Source organism: Leptidea sinapis, chromosome Z (assembly GCF_905404315.1).
Source record: "Leptidea sinapis chromosome Z, ilLepSina1.1, whole genome shotgun sequence".
Lineage (NCBI taxonomy): Eukaryota > Metazoa > Arthropoda > Insecta > Lepidoptera > Pieridae > Leptidea > Leptidea sinapis.
Window position 1 is genome coordinate 20,422,482 of NC_066312.1, and position 18,567 is coordinate 20,441,048.

General features: G+C 33.2%; 1 protein-coding gene across 1 annotated transcript in view; it reads left to right on the top strand.

Moving 5' to 3' along the window:
- The window catches only part of LOC126978683 (glutamate receptor 1-like), a 189,245-nt gene that overhangs the window by 61,381 nt on the left and 109,297 nt on the right, over window positions 1–18,567 (top strand). Inside the window, exon 3 of the mRNA XM_050827684.1 lies at window positions 17,016–17,165. Coding sequence (XP_050683641.1) covers window positions 17,016–17,165 — 150 coding nt within the window. The remainder of the gene's footprint in view (window positions 1–17,015; window positions 17,166–18,567) is intronic.

An 18,567-nucleotide genomic window follows, 5' to 3' on the forward strand; every position in this document is an offset into this window, starting at 1 on the left:
TCTTACATACACCAAGAATATGCAAAATGTTTACAAAAAGACATTTTGCTTATGACTGGTTTTTTTGGACGTATAACGATTCCCGCGTTTATTTGCAAGGCTGCCTGACATTCAGAAAACTTCATAATTATCGTTGATAGAAGATGGACACTAGAATTGTGAAAACTTACCGTGATTGTACTCTTTTCCCGTAAGCAAAAGGATCATACAAATATCTTATATATTTTCAAATATTTACTTATCTACCTATTGTTGTTCTTGCAATAAAATATGATACATTTTTATTTTTTCTTCTACTATTTATGCATACTGTACAGTAAACAACTAAGTATATTAATAAAATAAATTAGTTTTTTAGGTTAAAAAATTCGAGTTTGCAATTAATAAAACAATACGTGTATCTCGCTAACCCTGAGGTTATCAACTGTCTGTCATATCATCAACCAGTTATTTCAGGTTCTCATCACCAACGCAACAAGCGGCCAGTGGACACTCACAAATGCCCGGAATCATTGTAGTAGTGCAACCAATTCGTGTGGCTTACTCTCTGCGCCGTTTAATTACTCATATGGCGATAGTCGGTGACGTGTGTTATGTTATGGTTCTGGACGACTCTATCTACGATAATTATCATTGTATTGACAGTGTTGTCAGCAATCTAGTCATGGTTTATTCTCAGGTATAACTTTATACCAAGTTTATTTGTAAGGCTGTAAGAGTAATCATGATGTTGAAGTTCCTGTTTCAATTTATTGCCAATATTAATAATAAATAATAAATAAAATGTTTGACGTGAATACCTCTAAAACAAAACAGCTTTACTTTGTTGGCGTTTGTTAAATAATTAGATATGTATTTACTACAGTTGGATTTTATTAAATAATAAGATTGAATATATTTGGAAAGGGCTTCCCAACGTAAAAATAAAGGCATACAGGAGCATGAACGTTCAAGTGAGTAGGTATATATGTGGTTAGGGAGATTTAATTTGCACTCCTTGAAAAAATATACAACAAGTCACTACTAAGTAATGGTTACGCCGAAGCAGTGGCTGAACCTTTTGTTCATTTCTTCAAAAAAACATCACAACCTCACGCTGTTATTTAAAAGATTTCTTGTAATTATTTAGCATTATTATTATTAGCATTAGGGGTACATGTTTGAATCTGCTAGTACCCGCCACTTAGCCTGTGTTAAATATGTATTGCGCGAGAACGAACGAACATCTTTCAGGTAGTGCTTAAAACAAAACAAGATTACTAGTTAAGGCAGTCCTTCTTTATTATAGCCTAAAATTGCCTAAAGAACTCTGAAGATACCGAAACAGGATGAAATCTGATGGTGCAGTTCAAGCGGATGCATTTTTTTTATGACAGTAAGGAATGAGACGAGCAGGACGTTCAGCTGATGATTAGTGCCGCTCAGGATTCTTCAAAACCCAAAACCTCTGAACGACACTACAATTGCACTCGTCAACTTGAGACATAACATGTTAAGTCTCATTTGCCCAGTAATTTCCTTAGCTACGGCGCCCTCCAGACTGGAACACAATAATGCTTACACATTACTGCTTCACGGCAGAAATAGGCACCGTTTTGGTACCAATAATCTAGCCGGCATCCAGTGCAAAAGATTCACCCACTGGTAATAATACTGGAATTATGACTTCCCAGCCATAACTCTCTTAATTTTTTCTGAGTAGCTAAAGATACGAGTGGTCAAGGTTTATCGTGATGCACACACCCCTGATCAAGTCCGGTCACTTTATTTATCAGATTTTAGCAATAGATGTTACTGCCTATCGGTAAAAGTTCATAATGAATACCGTCCTTCCAAACCCACCATACCCACAGTCCCTTATTGTCATGATTGCGAGTTTTACAATAGTCTAGGAAGCCTGATCAACCCTGACAACGGCCTTTTTCGTATATTCTAGTCATCAGTAATCTACTTTTCATCACCAGTTCTCAATATATTTAAAATCGGTACGGTTTACAGTACTTATAAGGTTTCTTTCAGTCAGTTCGTGTAGTATACGATTATTAATTGTTATTTTTTTTTCAGCCATGTCATAAATACTGATGTCTATCTTTAGCAACATTTTCAAAAGTAGCGTCCATTTGAATCGTATCAGAGGCCACCAGAGCGATGTGCACCTTTGATATCGAAAATTCCCGAATTGAAAACGCTTAAACCAACATTTGGCTACTTTTGCTTCAACATTAATATTATATTTAGGTCCATAAACAACATTTTCGATGCAATTTTTTCATAATTTTTTTATATTATTTAAAAATGTATCGAAATTTTTATATTATGTTCAACTTATTTTAACTGAACGTAAAAAATTACAAATAGCTGAAAACATCATTTTACTAATCTGATTCTATTATTTTGAAGAGCAGCCAGACACAAAATTAATATTAAAGTCAAAGTATTTTTATTACAATTGTATATAAAGTATATTATGCGAAAAGACGTTTTCCCTGACCTGTTTTTTGTAGTTCAAACTATCAATTTATTCATCAAACTTTGCCCGCATAAGTTTCCCTTACGTGGAAATCCCACTGTTGAATACGAATTTTTCACATTTTTTGTATACAGAATAAAAAAAACTAGTTATCTACGCGAAGTTAATTGTTTTTCTGAAATAAAACTGGTGCAGTGTTTGTAAATTGCAGAGGCTGTTATTTTGTTGATAAAAACTAACACTTAAATTATATTTATGAGTAATAAATCACATCGTCTTTAAACTATTTATTTCATCAACAGCTCCATCTACTAGCTGTTCTACTGCACTGTGATTACACTGTCGGAGTTCTATGTACCTGCTAACATATTTAATGATTTTTTTAACTTTCCAGCAGCCGTAATCATCAATTGAGAATTTCGATGCGATCAAATTCAAACACAAATATTTTTATTCAAAATAAGATTTAAAATCACTTATTGAACGTAAAAAACTACCATCCATTCAAAATAATGTGCCTCAGACATTAGAGGAATGGGCGCAGGAAACTCGGCTACTTTTATATAAAAATATGGATTACAATGTAATATCTCACATTAAAAATTTATAATTAAAAAGCCTGAGGATGTGCGCTTCATTCCCAGTCTCCTTGAGAAAATCATTAATGTTATCTTTTACCACACAAACGTTTTTAAACATTTGTGTGGTAAAGGATAAAGGGATGTTCATTAAACTTTGTTTTGTACATTTTCATCGTGTTGTAAAAGTATAGGTATACAACGCCCAATAAGACTTACTAACTCAACTTAACCGAGTAGTGGACATAACACGCTTTTGTTTGTTCCTCGTGTTAACATTATGATTGTCACAGTTTCTAGCGAATTCCTTAATGTGCTTTTGAACATATAGAACACTATCAAGAATAGATTGAGGTGCAACAGTAAAAATTTATATTTCTATAAAAATCTCTCTTAATCATTATTTAAACCTTGTTGTTAAGTTTCTATTTAAGATTACGGATTGAGAAATATTTTTGTAACAATAAGCCCTAAATTAGACACTGTATTTTTTGTTGAAGATTTTTCAGTGGGCTGTGAAGATTAGCCAATAAATCTCATTTGTGGAATGAAAAACTGTTCAGTTAAACTTTAAGGCTCTAGAGTCCGGATATTAAACATTAGGAGCCCGTCGTCTTGCTATTTATTTTTCACTATTTTGTGTGCTGTTTGACCATTATATATATACTAGCTTTGTCCACTAAATCGTCAGTTTGGGCTTTATGTAATTGGTAAGGGGCTCCTGTTTCCGCAATTAAACCGCTCAGTTGGGTCTATTTTGCTGCAGTGTTGGCCATTCATTCCCACCAGCCCAGCTCCTTCCAGAAATTCAGAACATTCCTGGGGTGTTCGCAGACTTCCTGGAGCGACCTTGATTTTACTAAGGTTTTTCCCCGTTAATTGGCCACCCCAGCACATACCAGGATTACATGGGTGACCGTTTTATCCACAGCTAAACAGCCCCTGCACCTAGGACTGTCCGTTACGCCGATTGTAAATAAGTGCTTGTTCAGTGATGTGTGACCCGTTAGGATGCCGACCAAGATTCGGATGTCATGTCTGTTCAGGTTAATAAGTCGACGTGTCAGTTTGGGCGATAGTGCAGGAATCGCTTCTTTCGACTGTCTATAGCCTGAGACATTTGTGCATCGGGTTTGGAGTAGGTTGTTGGTGAGAGAACGTATCCATGACTTTATATAATTGACAGCTAAATCTTTCTCGGCATCTCTGTTAGTATGACAATTTACACCATTGTTTTGGTGTTTGTTAATCGAGCATACTGTAACCTGAATTGACTAATGTCTTGCTTGCGTGAATCTAAATTGGTATCAAAAGAACCTGTATAATTTCCAATAGCACTTCTCTGTATTTCAAAATAGAATTCGAATTTTTAGAAATGTTTGCATAGAAGTTTGGTCTACTTATAACGAGAGAGACACTGAAAAAATTTGTACTTGTGGTTTCTTATCTCTCAAACTCTGTAATCAAAAGAGCTGGGAGTACAGTAGGTACGTCAACTAACCAAAACTCTCAACAAATTATGCAGACAATGTAGTAATATTTATAAAAGTATGTAAGAATGATATTAATTCCAACATTATGTTTTTACCAACAAAAGCTTGGTGTGCAATGAAAGGATCTACATTCACATCATGCAGCACTCGACCAACCATTGCTTCCCTCACTTAATTTTAGTTAATGCAGTCAAAACAAGCAATGACATTTAAGTCAAAGTCAAATACAATTTATTCAATTAGACTTAAAGTAAGTGCTTTTGAAACTCAACGTTCACTCTTTTCAATCAAATACAGTATTTTACAATTGCTGCAATATACAAAACAAATTAGTTTGTAACGTGAAATGAAATGTAATAAAGAATAAATTGCATAAATATAATTATCATATGTTGAATGCATCAAGCTAGAATTTTTTGTTTGTATAAGGATGCTTTGTGACCAAAAAAAATGCACACGATTTAAGCGAGCATGACGAAGGTTCCTACGGTAACTCTCAAATTATTTACTATTTTGCTTAGATTTTCCATGGATATTGAATAATATAAAAATATTTATGCGAGCAATAATTGATACTTCAAATCCTTTAAGGCAATTCATTCCCAAGCTAGCTTGTCATCTTATTTCAAATAATAATTTTCATTGAAATAAGATTCTGCAATAAGTTTACGTGAAACTTGTTGAGAGACATTTCCAATATTATGTTTACAGAAAGCTTAATGAAGTTGATTGGCAATAAATAAATATTCTGTCGATTTTTCTTAGACTAGAAGTGGGAATTTTGTTATAAGGATATTTATATTATCTTTTATATTATATATCTATCTATATATATATATATAAAAATGAATTGCTGTTCGTTAGTCTCGCTAAAACTCGAGAATGGCTTATTTTGGTGTTGAATTAATTGCGGAAGTCCAGGGAAGATTTAAAGGGTGAATAAATATGAAAATTCTCGGAAAAATATTAATATAAACAAAAATTTTGTTTTTCCTTTGATGTGTCCCCCGTCGTTCAGAAATCAAATTGAAAGAATAATTTAAAATAAATAACTAATTAGTTTTTATATATCTTTCTTTCTAAATGATATTAAGCACTTCTTGGCCAACATTCAGAAATATAACAGCTGTTTCCCGATGACATCCATTTTGCACACCCGTAAATGATTAGCCTAGATAATTATAAACTAACTATATAACCTGAATATTATATATTCTGAGAATCGGTCGTCATCTATTTTTATACCCCAAAAATTTTATTTATTAATTTGCTGGGTCAACGAGTATTTTATAAAATTGTTGACTGTTTTGTATAGAGATTAATGATACGTATTCATGTATTTCCAATTTTTGGTCGTATATCATAACAATTACATTAGTAATTGTTATGATATACGACCAAAAATTTCTTCTTCTCACACATTCTTTTGACACATAGGTCACAGTTTTTTTTGTTTACTTTTTATTTAAACTTATTTAAGTAAATTGAGACTTTGGCGTATTATGCATAATAATACATTCATAAAAGTCGTGGGTAAATATCTTTGTTTAAAAAAACGATGTTGGATATTAGACTCAAAACATAATTCATTTTTTTTACATCGTTTTCGGAAGAAGTTTTAATAACAAATCAAATAATGAATAATTCTTACACAATTGATCATATTTTTATTGTTAAATATTTATTATAAATATTTCTCTAGATCAAAAATAAAACCTTGTAATGAAGTCAAACTACAGATTCTATATCGGCCTCGTAGGAAGCTGGCATATTTTTATTATATTTGATTTAGTTCTCACTATATCTGTATTGTACGATTTTGAAAACTTTTATGTACAATTACGTCATAATAGTACAGTATCATCAGAATGTACCTAAACGTAAACATCATAAGAAACAGTTCCCAAATTTCGAAGTACATTATACTGAAAGCGCTTATTGTCTCAGTAAGGAGAGCTCTCCGCAGATCATTAGCTGCAACAACCAGGCAGATTTATACTGTACTATGATTGAACATCCTCTGCGGTACGAATGGAATGGCGTAGTATTAATCTGTGTCGTGTAAATAAATGTGGGGCGTATGTCAGTGTGGCGGCGCGTTGTCTCATGAATGCTACTCATATGTACACACGCGGTGTCTAATGTACAGTCCCTGTCTTTAATGTAAACTGAAAATAGTTTGTTGTGTCTGTACAATACTATGTGCGATATTTATTCGCAACGATAGTGTATCGATGATAAATGAAATGATGAAAATTAGGGACGAGACGAGTAGCTGATGGTAATACACCCTGACCATTACAATGCAGTGCCGCTTATAATTGTTGAAAAAACTTTTGAGCGACACTACAATTGCGCTCGTCACCTTGTGACATAATGTGTTAAGTCTCATTTGCCCAGTAATTTCACTAGCTACGGCGCCCTTCAGACCGAAACACAGTAGTGCTTACAAATTACGGCACGGCAGAAATATACAGGTGACAAACAAATATACATACAGGTGATATTAATGAAAAGCGTGTTAACACACTCTAATTAACAAAGTAATACCTAATAAATACAATTATTGTCAACTATAATTTATAAAATGGCAATGTTATACAAGCGACTATTAAAATATTTATTAAAAAATACGTGACGTCACACGATGGCACAGTGTTAAATGAAACAAAGTTGACATGAAAGCGGATTTGTTAAATTGAAGAGCTCCGAGGTTACCCAATATCTATCGAAAACGAACCAATAAAAATAAAAGTGCCACAGCAACGTTTTCAATTTGAAAACACCAACACCTACACTTCAATCAGCTGTAAGCGATTCATATATGGATTTATGAACTTATCAATCAAAAGTTTCCCATTGTTCTTGCCAACTTATTGTTTGGCCGATGCCCAGTTAAAATATGATGAAAAATGAAATGCCATGTTTTTCTTTTTTATGCAGTTACTTTATTGTTTATGGTATTGGTGTTGCTTAATGATCACCGCCGACCATGCGTTGTATCAATTGGGGAATCACAAGGTATTCAAATTTAAATATTTTTGATCAAAACAGGATCTTAAATCAATTATTGAACGGCTAAACTATCAATTACATCATATTTAAAAATATATGCCGCTGTCTTGAGAAGAACGGGTGCAAGAAACTCAGCGGGTTTCTTTCTAATAAAATTACGTAAATGTATGATTTCATTTAATATATTTTATTATTAAATAACATGAGGGCGTCCGTTCAGTTACAAATCCGTGGTATCATTAAGAAAGTCATTTATGATATAGAAACCATTTACCAAATAATCCTTTTTGCAACAATTCTTTTGATTTCCTAACACATTTGTGTTGTGAGTATATTTTCTGGGGCATTTTATTCATTGCTAGCTTTAAATGTGAGTAAATACACTATTTAAACTCCTGTACCTGAAGGAGTATCTGTATATCAGCGGGCTGTACATATCCCATAAACCAAATAACCATAACCAAAGTTGAATTTAAGTTTAAATGCCAAAATGGCCACCATGAAAATAAAAATTATTTTTATTTAAGTTTCAGGTAACAAGATACCCAACAAGACAATTTAGATAAAAGGTTACATAATACTACATACCTGCAAGTATAAAACAACGAAATTTCCTTAATTTCGGGATCAGTATAATATGTCCTTAGGGACACTTAAAAGGATAGCTAAGGACAATGCCTCAGGCATAGATCGGTTAAGGGTTATCCCTGTTGACAGCGAGGTTATATATTAACGTCACAGTCTTAAATTGGATCTAATATACCATACACTTTTATCATCAAACTACGCTTCGCCTGCAGGAGAGCTTAACTCCATGTTTTGGATACAGTTCTTTAAACCATTTATTTAAGTATCTTGCCATCTGTTTTTTGTTATTTATTGATAAATTTATAACATTTACAATGTGTATAATATATAATTATAGTTATAATAGCATTATTTATGTACAACATATATTTATATATCTATATTTAAAATAATTAATTTGATTGTATGAACTAAAAAAGATCACTTATTGGATAATAAACTGAAATAGCTGCCAGCGCTATTTCCAGTAGCCCTATTGAGACGAGTAGATAGTACTTTGTAAAATCTCCACGCTTCTGCTCCCAACGGGTCACATTATGTCTCGACACTATCAATATATTGTAAGACTCACTAAGACCAACATCGATGCAGCACCCCTAGCATCAACTGAAGATAATATTAAAATTGTGAATTTTTGTGTGCATTACTCTTGTAAAATTTGAATTTGAAAGATAAAATATAGAAATAAATCGTTATTGAAATAAATAACTAAAATATGTTGATTTCGAAACTTTTAACAGTTCTAGAGAGAGCGCGATATGAAGTTAACGCGGACTAATTCGCTGAGAAGTTGTTAACAAAAAAGAAGTCAACCGTCTCGAACAAGGAAACTTTGTAACAGGAATTGGTACCAAGAAGCGTAACAGATTAAATATGAAAAATAACAGATAGTTCCTCAAATAGTCTTGTGATAAAAGATGATTTTTTTTTCAATTAGTAAAAAAACAGAACTGTGCAAATACTTAAAGTTTGATGTAAAAACTTCTTCAGGCCCACTGGGCTCTTTGTTATGTGGTTATCGAAATAGATTGAGCTGTCACGCTTGGCTATGTAATGCTTCTTCGCGTGAAGCGGGCTTGGGGTGACAAGGGAGCGCAATCAGTAGTTTATACACAGTTATAATTATACATATATATTATTTTTTTTTTATTATTTATATCATGGTGAATAGCAGTGTTTCGTATTATTAATGTCACCTTGATAAAGTTTTCACATCATCGTGTGATCTAAAGCACACTCCATGTTCCATGTTTATTGTATATCGTTAATGCGATTTTTATTCCAATAGCAGTTCTAAGATAAAATACCAATTCGTGATGGCATTTTGGTAAGTTTTAATCAGTTGACTGTTGATTCTTGGACTGTGATTGTGATAGTGATGCAACTAATAGGATTAACCTGTGTTCTCAGTACATACAATACAAAGCATCATGCACCATTAATGACAACCATGGTCTTTTTTGAGTTCGTTTGGGTCGATATGAGATAAGTTTTCTTTTCGGACACTACTACCCCTATGAATCTACTGAGGCGCGGTTGGCCTATCTATGAAGCCGACAATTATTTTCCACCAAATGCTGGCTTTCAGGATGTTTGGTGCTGTTTCATCCTGTAAAGCTAAAACTGGACTGCTTATTCATTATGTAGATGTTTGTTAAGACTTCAATATGTAGATATTATTCTGCTTAGTGCATTTAATTGACATCTGCTTCGAGAAAGTACCTTTCAGTATCCGGTCCATTATTACTGTTTGGCTTTGTTTCTAGCCCAGCCTTAAAGATGATTTTTGTGACCGAAAATATTTATTTCTAATAGAAGCTTATCTTTGCTGGCTATTCTATTCTTGTGCCATGCACGTGCACTACGCCCCCACTCTTCCCTCAGTGATATTCTATGGGAAAAAATTTATTAAAATATTAACAACCTTGATACTTCAATTAGACAAAAAGTTAGATCCCTCCCCATTTGATTTTATCTCTCGGGAGGCCGATGAAAAGGCAGCTTCGCGATAAGTACTTTGTGCTCGTCACATCCCATATAACATCATTCCCATTAATTCAAATTCAAATATTTTTATTCAAAATAGGATTTAAAATCACTTATTGAACATCAAAAACTACCACCCATTCAAAAGAGACTGCCTCAGACCTGAGAAGAATATTCGCAAGAAACTTAGCGGGCTTTTTTTTAAATATAAAATATGGATAACAATGTAATATCTACAATAAACATTTATAATTAAAGAGCCTGAGGGTGTTCGCTTTATTCCCAGTCCGTGGTGTCATTAAGGAAATCGTTAATGCTATAATAACCTTTCCCACACAAACGTTTCTAACAATTCTTTTAAATTTCGTAACACATTTGTTTTGAACATTTTCTGGGATCATATTGTGAAGCATATACATCGCCCAACAATAGCCTTACTAACTCTACCCAACCGAGTAGTAGGCATATCAAGTTTATGTTTGTTCCTCGTGTTAACATTATGAATGTCACAGTTTCTAGAAAATTCCACAATGTGCTTATGAACATACAGAACATTATCAAAAATGTATTGAAAAGCAACAGTCAAAATGTTTATTTCTTTAAATTTTTCTCTTAATGATTCCTTAGGACCTAGGTTATAAATCGCGCGATTAGCCCTCGTCTGCAACACAAAGATAGTATTAATATCGGCCGCACTGCCCCATAACAATATACCATAGGACATAATACTATGATTATAACTAAAGTATACTAATCTTGCCGTATCTATGTCAGTTAACCGTCTAATTTTCTTAACCGCATATGCTGCAGAACTAAGCCTATTCGCCAATCCTTCAATATGGGGGCCCCACTGCAATTTGGAATCAAGAGTCATGCCAAGAAATACAGCAGATTCCACTGGTTTTACCACCTCTCCATTTAATAAAATATTTGCATCTACATTTTTGACATTTGGCGCGGTGAATTTAATATATTTGGTTTTATGACTATTTAACAATAAGTTATAGGCGCTAAACCAGTACACGATGTCAGATAGAGCATTGTTTACTTCGTCATATAAAACTTGGCTTCGTTTCACTTTGAATATAAGTGAAGTGTCATCCGCAAACAATACCACCTTGTGTTTTTTTTCTACAAGGTTAGGTAGATCATTTATATAAATTAGGAAGAGGAAGGGTCCAAGAATAGACCCTTGTGGTACCCACATACCGAGAGGAGTCCCAGGAGATCTCCTGCCATTCACCTCGACCCTCTGAATCCTATTATTTAAATATGAGATCAGAAGATCGAGTGCAGATCCTCTTATACCATAGTGACATAGTTTCCTAACCAGCGTTGAATGTTGAACACAATTAAAAGCCTTAGATAAATCACAGAAGATACCAAATGCATTCTGTGATTCCTCCCAGGCCTCAAAAATATTCCTGGTGAGTTCAACACCTGCATCCGTAGTGGAGCGTCCCCTAGTAAAGCCAAATTGTTTTATATGAAGTAACTTATAAGTGTTAAAATGAAATTAAAAAAATGAGTAAGCATCTGGTTTAAAATAATTTTTTCAAAAATTTTACTAAGGGTCGGCAACACTGAAATAGGGCGATAGTTATTCGGGTCAGAAGTGAGACACGATTTAAATATTGGTATAATTTTACTATACTTCAGAAGGTCAGGAAACAGGCCATGTTCAATACAGCTATTAAAAACTAGTGCTAGATATGGTATATGATGACGTCAATAACAGAAATTATTAGTTTTATATATGCTCCATATATCAGCAGTTTTTTTCATTTCTAAGGATCTGCAAGTTTTAATTATTTCTGCTGGGCTAACAATACTGAATTTGAAATTTTGTTTACATTCCTTAACATTTTCCAAAAGAAGTGACTCGGCAACACTGGTGGAGGAGACAAGGGTGCTTGAGATGGAAACTGGAATGTCAGAAATATATTTCTCAAATGCAGAAGCTACTTCCTGCTCAGAGTGGATTTTTGTATTGTTTATTATTAGATTATATTCAAACTTGCAGTCTTTCGCTCTTCCAGATTCCCAGTTAATAACTTTCCAAGTCTTTTTTATTTTATTTGAAGCATTTTTAATTATTTCTCTAATATGCATTGACTTAGCAATAATACATACTTTCTTAAATAATTTTGAATATTTTTTCACGTATACAAGGAAAGATACAACATGATTACATGATGATCTCTCACTTATAAAGTTCATATAACCGTTGTCTGCTCCTATGAATACCACCCAGTTATTAAATGACAAGAGACCACCCGAGTTGACTGCCTTTGAAGTAAATATAGAAGCAAACTCTGTTTTAATTATTTTAAATAACTTACCATACATCTCATTTGGAGTACTGTTATAATTCAAATACAAGTTTGAGAGTTTCTCCGAAACATTGCCTCTATATTTCTCCATTGGCCGATTGCTTACCGGAACAAACACAAACTTTTTAGTTGAAGTACATTTGTTTACTTCAATATTAAAAGAGGCTAATTGACCAAAGTGGTCTGAGCTCAGTTTACTAATTATTGATTGAAAAATAGGTTTATAATTAGTAAAAATATTATCAATACTGCTTTTAGAGGTGCTGGTTACTCTAGTAGTTATATCATATCTCGTGTCATAGACACAGGTGCTTCCACCTAATTTGTTTGGGTGACGTATGAAAGAAGAACATCAGCTGAGCTTTACATACAGCGTATGGGCAATCAAAGTGAAAAAAAAAAGATAAAAGAAAGTTGTAACAAACATCTAACATATTTTTTCGTTTCACATTTCCTATCAATTATATTTTTTATTTATTTATTTTTTTATTTATTTATTTAATGAGTTCAAGTTCTGAAGGATGATGAATCTAATGTATTATTATTATTATTGTAATTAATACAATTTGATTCATATTAATTCTTATGCAATATTTGTACATTAAAACTCCTTTTTTACTTTGAACGTATTTTATAATATAATATTGAATGCAGCACCTTAAAACCTAATATGTGATGTAAGCATATTGCGTAAGCATATTCTTCTCACTAGCTCTACTTTTACCGAACGTATGGTAGATTCAGTAATAAAAATAAAATATTTATAGTGACGATTCAACAGCGCTTAATTTAAGCCTATTTTATATTTATTTCAAACTCTGGAGCAACAACCTCGGATAACCCATTCCAAAACCCTAATCCAAGCCTTTAACAAAAGGCTGCGAATGAGGCACTAGGGCTAAGTAGAGAAAACTTACGCATTCTAACCAAGACATTTAGGGGGCACTGGAGTATTTTTTATGGAATAGGAGGACAAACGAGCGTATCGGTCACCTGTTGCTAAGTGATCACCGCCGCCCACAATCTCTTGCAACAACAGAGGAATCACAGGAGCGTTGCCGGCCTTTAAGATTAAACAAACACCTCTGAATCTTACGTCTTAGAGATTGCAGAGCGTGTAGATTCTGTAATGGTGCAGATGAAACCCCGCTACACATTCTCTCTGAATGTGGTCCTTTAATGCATAAACGTAGCATCTCTTTGGGAAGACCAATTCTTGAACCACTTGAGATACGTCAGCTCACTGCAAAAGACATAACATGAAAAGAATCAATCTTAGCATTGAGCTATATTAAACAGTGGCTATGACAATAGATCACATTGGTCGCAGTGAAACAAGGCTGAACTGAACTGAATCAAAGCCACTTTTCAAACCATAACCATAAGCCTATTTCAATAAAGTTTGATTGACTATGACTTTGAGTATGCCTAAACAACACCAACCTTAACGATCAATTAAAGTCTGAAGATTGAAAATGATTATCGGCCGTTTTCAATAACCTAGGTTATTGAAAACGGCGGTTAGTCACTTAGAATATTCAACAAAACACGTATTTAACTAAAACAAACGGCTTCGCTAACGACACATCCGTATGTCGATTACTATTTGTCAGATCTGTCTTATCCATCCAAAGGGGTAACTTTTATATTTACATTCGAGAAATTCTAAACTAAACTCGTCTTTGTACATAAAGAAATTTGATTCAACCATCTACATTTTCAGCTAAAACTAGAAACATTCCGTGATTGCTATTGAGGCAGTCTCTCGAAAAGGCAAGTTGATCTCACTTTTTCATTGTTCCGAAATTACCTTCGGGTTTCACTTTACCCTAACTGTGACTCCATATCAAATATCGACAAATAGATCTTAAAATAATATGACCAAGGAACAAAATTGTTTGTTAATATCTGTGAAGGTGGTTCGGAATGCGTAAAATATAGCATTTGTTGCCAACGACTGGGATTACGTTTTATTGTCATATATGTTTCGAATAAGATTTTTTATTGTAATTTATTTAAATTTCAACCACACTGGCGCTTAACTCGTGCCAATAAAAAATTACAGCTACGTAACTGTGCAAATATGTTTTTTTTTGAAACAGAGGTTTCTTGTTTATTCAGCTGCCATATTTACATTTTTTACTCTACAAATCTTTTTTTATTTCTCGGAAATTGGCACTTTTACAACATATTAATGTGATTAAGTATACTTGAATAGACACTGGTTGTCATTCAAGAAAGTTCAAATGTGTAAGTAACACAGTTTTAATATACTAACAATGCCCCGCGGTTTCACTCGCATAGTAACCGATCCCGTGGTATTGCAAAGTCTACTAAGTCGGACTTTAGATTTATTTTTATTGAAATAAAAGTTTATTTGAGTTAGTTTTTAATTACTTATTATCAGTTCTACTACAGTTCCTGTTGTAAAATTGACCCTCTCACCGTTTTCTAGGTGGACGACCAAATGCACTACAGTAGGATACCCATTATTTTAGATTGACATTTTCAAATCATCAACATCTTAAATCTTTAAAACTACGCAACGGATTTAGATGCGGTTTCTTTTCAGTAGATAGAGTGATTGAAGAGGAAGGTTTATATTATGTATCATAGGTTTCTAATGTGATGTAAATAATTAAATTTTCTCCGCTTACATTACAAACGCAGGATGAACCTTACGAGATGTATCAAAATAATGTACTAAGTAGTGAACAATGTGTTCAATACTTAGTCTATCTCTTATGGATATCCCACAATAACTTTTTTTTGTCATTTACTTTTTACGACAAATAATGGCTAATTTTCGAAGGGATTTAAACCAATACAGCATTAATCCTTATCTAATTAAATACATTTAATATAATTATGTTAAAAATTAAATAAATAGGTAAAAAGTAAATAAGTGAAAATGTAGCGTATGAATTTAGATATTCTAAAGATAGCAGGAAATCTTCATGGCTTAGGGAAACAAGAATTGTTTTCCTCTAAATTTAACGCGTCCGGGTAATATAATGAATAAATCAAAACTACTGGATCGATTTTAATCATTTTTTCAGTGAATGACATAGGCTATTATATATTTTATACCCGTGCGAAGCCGGAGCGGGTCGCTAATTCGTTATAAATATCTTTTGAATGGAATTTCCGATTTTAATACTTTTTAAATCTTTTACAGATATTGAAACGGTCTTTGATAAAATATGGGATAAGGATTAATACAGAGTTATGAATAATATGGTTTGATTATTCTCGGCACTTTTATCAACTTTTAAAATTTTAAAAAAGTGGCATATCTGCGGTAGTTGGATATAATATGGTATTGGTATATTTTTTGAAGATACTTATACGTTCTATAATACTGTAGAACATTTTTTATTCTATCATCAATAGTTTCCACAGCGCTCGCGATGACAATTTTTTTATGACTAATATTTTCACACTTGGGGTTATACTATTGCATTTTAGGAGCATTTAAGCCTATGTCACTCAGTTAAAAATATGCAGCCTTCTAATGGTGAAAGAATTTTTGAAATCAGTTGAGTAGTTTTTGCGTGAAAACATTACCAACATACATACGAAAACACAAATGTGTCCTCTTTACAATAATAGCTTAGATAATAAAAGTTAATAACTATTTAATGATACAACTTTATAGATTTAAACTCGACGTACTTCTGGAATTCAATAGCCACTTTTTATTCACAGAAATACAATACTGCTCAATTTATTCTTCATATTGCCATGTTTATGCTGACATTCCGCACGTTAGAAACGTCACGATATTCAAACCCGACCTTTTAGTCACCTACTTTACATTCACGGAAGTATTGCCGTGAAAACTTTATGGGTATATCTATATATAGGTACCTCTCTACATTGTTTGTGCTATATTTATTCTACTGACAGCCACAAAATATTGCACTCAAGAAATAAAAAAGTTATTTTTCTTTTTACTTTTCATATTATGCTTACATATACAAAAAAGGTTGTCTATTTGTGTTTTCATATTATACACTAGCTGACCTGGCAAACATTGTTTTGCTATATAAATTATATATGTAAACCTTCCTTGAGCTTCATTGAGATCTCTCATTTCATTGAGATCGGTCGAATAGTTTAGGAGTTATTAGGGAACATACAAACATATATTCTCTTTTATATATTATATGTATAGATTAACTTGTTTTTCTAATTTCATTGTCAGTCTTAAAACTGAGTCAAATTGCAGTTAGTATTTAAATATTAATATTACAACTTTGCATAGTCTCCGAGAGTGTACTAAGCAATCTGCCAATACTGTGTGTAAATACCGTTTATCATTTTGATTGATTAAAATCACCCACTACTGAGTGTGATGAATTGAACTTATAGAACATAGATCAATACTACAATGCTTATGTTCAGTGTGATTAAGGAGCATTCTACGAAAATTTCAATTATAAGGCTTAGAATTTTTTACTTTGCAGATAATGCCTAAGCGAAAATTGTGATGTTAATTATTATATTATTAAGAAATATTTGGACTTAATGAACTTATTTTTTTACCCAGGTATTATATTCGACAAAGACTCCGACGAAGAGCAGGAGATCTTCAAAACGGCAATGGCAGCTTTGTCCCGCCTTAACAACTCTCACATTGAGTTCCGGATCTTTATTGACGTCATAAACACAGCCGACGTATTCAAGTTGTCGAGGCTGAGTAAGTATATTTTTACTGTTCTCATTCACAAGAGTCTAACTGACGACAGCCTTCCTGGTGATGGATGAACGACATTAGTTATTAGCTGAAAAGAATGCCAATGCTTATTATTACACTGAAAAACAATGTGTCTTTTGTTTTATCCTAGTATAATCAGTTTTCTAATAAATCCAGTGAAATACTATAAAAATACTACTACTGTGTATAAGGGACACGGGCTATCTAGGTGAAAATATATTCCAGAAAATAAGATCAAAAGGGATTTGTTTATAACAAATTTTAATACCACCTACTAAAAATTCAAAAACATCAAAATAATTAATAATTACCTGTAAAGTTAAATAGAAAAGTGTTATAAAACTTTAAATGAAGCAATCTCTAAGCTTCTGAAAATAAATTATCGAAGATTTCACCTTTATAGACATCCCCACCCTCTCCTCCTATCACTTTCTACAATATATTATATTAGAACCACAGCACGCCGTGTTCAAGTACTATTTATTAATGGGTTCCTCAATTTACTTTAATGATTTTCAAGATTCGTGAGCACCTCTACATTGTAGAGGACAGAGCGTTTCACATGTCACAAATTAATTTATATCCAGACGTGTCTCGCATTAGATGTCACGGTTAAAACGATATGTGTAAAACCGCTGGTAGCAGAAAGCTTGTTTAAAGTTAATGTTTCATTAAATTATTATATTATATCATTCACTTCATTGTGAGTCTTCTACTGCATTTATTACGGGTAGTGTTCCGAAGACTTGTTTCACCTGCTTCCTTCCGTCGAATTCCACCTTCGCACGACACGCCACAGATTAGGATGTCACCATCTGGCGGGCCTCCACAGTACAGTTTTAAGGAGCTAGCTTTCACATACTATAAAACTGCGAAATGAGCTTCCGTGGGCGGTGTTTCCAGGACGATACAACATGGGTACCTTTAAAAGAGCGCGTAAACCTCTCTTAAAGGCTGGCAACGCTCCTATGATTCCTCTGGTGCTACAAGAGAATGTGGGTGGCGGTGATCACTTAACACCAGGTGACCCGTACGCTCTGTTATCCTCCTTTTCCATAAAAAAATATAATACAGTCACTTTCTTTTTCATTTTGACAGTCAAAGATATCATATGATATAGTGAAACATGAACTTTAAGGATGCTTTCTGCAACTAGCGGTTAGACGATTTGCGTAAAGATTTTTATCTTCATGAAAACTTCACCTACGTGATTAGGAAGTCTTCCTTAGTCGACTCCCGCTTACTCTACCCAAACGAACCTTCGTGTGAAATGAAACTGAGCTGAGCGTGACGGCTCAGTCTCAGTAAATACCCACAAAATTAATGCTTAACTTCCGTTCCATATTTAAAGTTTAAAAAGTCGACATAAATTGTTCTAATTTGA